Raw genomic sequence first — 4,891 nt, forward strand, 5'->3', positions numbered from 1 at the left:
TGCTTGAACGAGTATTGCTAAATCAAGAAACATCCGACACATCAATGAAGAACATGACCGAGCTTGTGGGCTCCCACACTGCATCCATACAAAAGTTACAATTGCAAATGACAGATCTATCAAGAGAACAAAATCCGAAGTAGAAGGGCACACTCCCAAGTGACATAATAGTAAACCCAAAAGGTAGTGGGAGCGGTCCAACTTCTCATTGTATGGCAATCACAACTCGGAGTGGGAAAATACTTCTAGGAGAGAATGAACTACTGGTCGAAGTGGAAGATTCTGAACAAGAAGTTGAGGCACAAGTTGAGGTGCCAATTGTTGTTGAAGCTGAAAAAGTCCCAGAGGAGGTGAAAATTCAAGAAGTGAACCGTTAAGAGGTTAAGAAAAAGGTGAAAGAGACACCAAAAACTCTATCACCAATTCCTAGACCTCCTCCTCCTTTTCCTCAAAGACTTGCTAGGAAGGTTAATGATAGCAAACTCGAGAAGTTCTATGACATTCTCAAGCAATTATCGGTGAATATTCCATTTGTGGAAGCATTTAAAGAGATGTCAGGTTTTTCTAAGTATTTGAAAGACTTGATCACCAAGAAGAAAACCACCAAGAATGAAGTGGTGAATGTGACTCACCGGGTTAGTTCCATCATTGCAACAACCACTGTTCAAAAGAAAGAAGACTCGGGAGCTTTTACCATTCCATGCACTATTGGGTTGCGCGATTTTGCAATAGTTCTTTATGATAATGGGGCTAGCATCAAGTTGATGCCTCTTGCTATTAATAAGCAAGCGGGGTTAGGTATGCCGAGGCCTACAAGTATGAGGATGCAAATGGCTGATCGTTCAATAAAGAGACCGGTGGGTATTGTTGATGATGTTCTTGTGAAAGTGGGGAAGTTCCTCCTTCCCGCCAACTTTGTGATCCTTGATTGTGCTATTGATAAAGAAATCCCTATCATCTTGGGGAGACCATTCCTTGCTACCGAAAGAGCACTTATGGATTCAGAACAAAATGAGATCAAGTGTCGAGTTAATGACGAAGAGGTTACCTTTCAAGCGAGTAAGGGTATGAAGTTTCCACATGCATAAGAAAACATCTCAATCATTGATGTTTTTGATGAGGTAGAAGACGTATCGAGATAAATATGGAAGAAGATGCCTTTGTGAGGCATTGGTGGCTATTTTGGTGAATTTTGATGGTGAATACATGGAGGGGTACAATGGAATCGGTGAATGCATTAGAAGGACTTGGGTCCTACACTAATGCACCAAAGAAACTTTCTCTTGATTTAGAGAATAGAGTCATTCCTCTCGCCAATCCTTCAATTATTAGGCCGCCACAACTTGAGCTCAAGCCACTTCCACCGCACTTAAGGTATAAATTTCTTGGCTTTAATGAAACTCTACCGATAATCGTTTCTTCTTAGTTGAATGATGTGCAGGTAGAACACTTGTTGAATGTCCTGAGGGAGCACAGGCAAGCCATTGGGTGGACAATAGCAGACATCCAAGGAGTTCCCGCCAGAATTTGTGTGCGCAAGATACAATTGGAGAAAGAGAGCAAACCTAGCGTGGAGCATCAAAGAAGGTTAAACCCTTCCATGCAAGAGGTGGTAAATAAAGAAATCATCAAATGGTTAGATTCCGAGGTAGTCTACCCCCTTGCTGATAGTTCTTGGGTGAGTCCGGTGCAATGTGTGCCAAAGAAAGGAGGCATGACTGTGATTCAAAACGACAAAAATGAGCTCATCCCAATGAGAACAGTGACCGGGTTGAGAGTTTGCATGGACTACCGGAAGCTAAACAGTGCTACTTGCAAGGACCATTTCCCTATGCCTTTTGTTGATCAAATGCTTGATTGGCTAGTGGGAAGGTCATTCTATTGCTTCTTGGGTGGTTACTCCGGCTATAACAAAATCAACATTGCCTTATAAGATCAAGAGAAAACAACATTCACATGCCCGTATGGGACCTTTGCCCTTAGCCGTATTCCATTTGGGCTATGCAATGCCCCGACTACCTTTCAACTGTACATGATGTCAATCTTTATGGACATGGTGGAAGATTTTCTAGAGGTGTTTATGGATGACTTCTCTATAGTGGATGACTCCTTTGAGCATTGCCTTGACAACCTGAGACAAGTGCTCAAAGGATGTGAAGAAACCAACCTTGTGCTAAACTGGGAAAAGTGCCACTTCATGGTGGACGAGGGCATTGTTTTGGGCCACAAAATTTCCAAACAAGGCATAGAGGTTGACCGGAAAAAGATCGAAATCATTTCCAAGCTTCCTCCACCCACTTCAGTAAAAGGTTGCCGAAGCTTTTTGGGGCATGCCGGTTTCTATTGGCGTTCTATCAAGGACTTCTCCAAAATTGCAAAACCATTGTGCAAGCTCCTTGAAAAAGATGCAAAGTTTGTGTTTGACAAGAAGTGTCTCAAAGCTTTTGAGGAATCGAAAGAAAATCTCACCACGACACCTATTATTGTCACACTTGATTGGTCCCTTCCATTTGAACCCATGTGTGATGCTAGCGGTGTAGCTATTGGGGCGGTACTTGGTCAACGGCATAAAAAGATCCTTCATCCTGTCTACTATGCAAGCAAGACACTCAATCTGAGCAAGAGCTGCTTCCCATTGTCTATGCTTTTGAAAAATTTCGGGCCTATTTGTTGGGGTCCAAAGTGATAGTTTACACCGACCATGCTGCTCTCCGCTATCTTATGGCGAAGAAGGATGCTAAACCAAGATTGAATAGGTGTTTCCATTTGTTGCAAGAGTTTGACTTTAAAGTCAAGGATCAGAAAGGGGCATAAAATCAAGTTGCGGATCACCTATCTAGGCTTGAAGAGGCAGGGAGACCAAAAGAAGACCTTGAAATTAATGATGCCTTTCCAGATGAGCATATATTGGCATTGTCTAGCACATTCGCTCCTTAGTATGCCGACATCACTAACTTTTTGGTTAGTGACCTGTTCCCGTCGGATTGGAAGCTTATCAAAAGAAAATATTCTTGCAGGGGAGTAGGCAATACTATTGGGAGGAAACCTTTCTGTTCCGTATTTGTGCCGACAACATCATTCGGCGTGTGTTCCAGAAGATGAAGTAATGCCAATTCTCAAAGCATGCCATGACTCCCCGATTGGGGGGGGGGGCATCATGGAGGAAATCGTACTGCGGCAAAAGTGCTTGAATGTGGCTACTATTGGCCATCAATCTACCAATACGCAAATCAAATGGTCAAGGCACGTGATCAATGTCAAAGCAAGGGTCAATTTCTAAAATACATGAGATGCCTATGAACTTTGTGATGGAGGTTGAGATCTTTGATGTGTGGGGGATAGACTTTATGGGTCCCTTCGTGAGCTCTTATGGCATGACGTACATCTTGGTGGCTGTGGACTATGTCTTTAAATGGGTTGAGGCAATCGCCTTGCCCAACAATGAGGCAAGGATTGTGACCGCCATCTTGAAAAAAAAACATATTCAAGCATTTTGGTACCCAGGGCCATCCTTAGCGATGGTGGTTCTAACTTTTGTAACAAGGCCTTCACCGGGCTGCTTTAAAAGTATGGAGTCAAGAATAAGGTGGCCACACCTTATCATCCTCAGTCGAGTGGCCAAGTTGAAGTTTCCAACAGGGAGATCAAAAACATCCTAGATAAAACAGTTAATGCAAACAGGACTGACTGGTCAAGGAAGCTAGATGATGCGTTGTGGGCATATTGCACAACATTTAAGACTCCCATTGACACCTCACCGTACCGGTTGGTTTTTGGTAGTGCGTCTCACTTGCCAGTTGAGCTTGAATACAAAGCCATGTGGGCATTGAAAAAGTTGAATCTTGATTAGGCCGAAGCTGCTAACCTAAGAATGACACAACTCAATGAGATGGAAGAATTCCGTCTCCATGCCTATGAGAGTGTAGCCATGTATAAGGAGAGAATGAAATTTGTTCATGACAAGAAGATTTTGAAGCGGGAATTCATATCCGAAGACTTGGTCTTACTCTTCAAAGCAAGACTCAAGTTATTTCAGGGCAAACTCAAATCCAAATGGTCTGGCCCGTTCAAAGTTGTGAGTGTGTCCCCCTATAGTGCTATTGAATTTGACTCGGAGGATGGAACTCGAACTTTCAAAGTAAATGGCCAATGGGTCAAGCATTACCTCGGTACCACATGAGAAAGGCATTTGATAGAACAAATTGCTCTCAAGGATAGTCCTACACCATCCCCCACCACTGAGTAGCCCAATCGGGGTCAACATCGTCATGCCGCGACGTTAAATCAAGCGCTTCTTGGGAGGCAACCCATGTGTGGTAACACTCTTTTGTTAGATTTTTAATTTCTGTAGGTTTAGTTGTTAGTGTTGAGCAATTTGACGTATGTGTTAGAATGCAGGTAGCTCAAAATACAATGAAACAAGGTGCAAGGATTGAGGAGAATAAAGAAAAGAAGGACTCGTGATTTGCGGCAACTATACGGTCGCATGATGGCTATGCGGACCGCATAGTGGTCGCGGACACAGTCAGAAAAAATGCAAATTTGGTCTTCAAAGATGTGGCAGGTTTTCTAATTCTGCGGCCTGCATAACAGTTATGCGACCGCAGAATGCATCGCGAAGTAAAGTTGCGCCACCCAGCCATTAACTCATCATATAACACATATGCGACTGCATAATGTGTTATGCGGTCCACTTGTCCGCCGCAAAACTCACAGGTATTAAACCCTAATCCTTTCGCATTTCAGTCACACACCTTCACCTTCACTCTCACTCTCACTCTCACTTTCACTCACACACACGCACCGCATAACACAAACAAAAATCAAAAACATAAAAAAGAGGGGGAGAAGAACAACAACAGACATTAGATTAAACACACAAAATCACAAA

At 43.1% G+C, this 4,891-nt stretch overlaps 1 protein-coding gene across 1 annotated transcript; it reads left to right on the forward strand.

Annotated features, from left to right (window-relative positions):
- LOC109230024 lies at positions 213 to 3,850 on the forward strand. Its single transcript, XM_019395563.1, has 5 exons — positions 213 to 350; positions 393 to 558; positions 733 to 1,043; positions 1,442 to 1,872; positions 3,682 to 3,850. Exons 1-5 carry the CDS (start codon positions 213 to 215, stop codon positions 3,848 to 3,850), a joined length of 1,215 nt encoding a protein of 404 aa, XP_019251108.1.

This window comes from Nicotiana attenuata, chromosome 7, assembly GCF_001879085.1.
Source record: "Nicotiana attenuata strain UT chromosome 7, NIATTr2, whole genome shotgun sequence".
Taxonomy (NCBI): Eukaryota; Viridiplantae; Streptophyta; class Magnoliopsida; order Solanales; family Solanaceae; genus Nicotiana; species Nicotiana attenuata.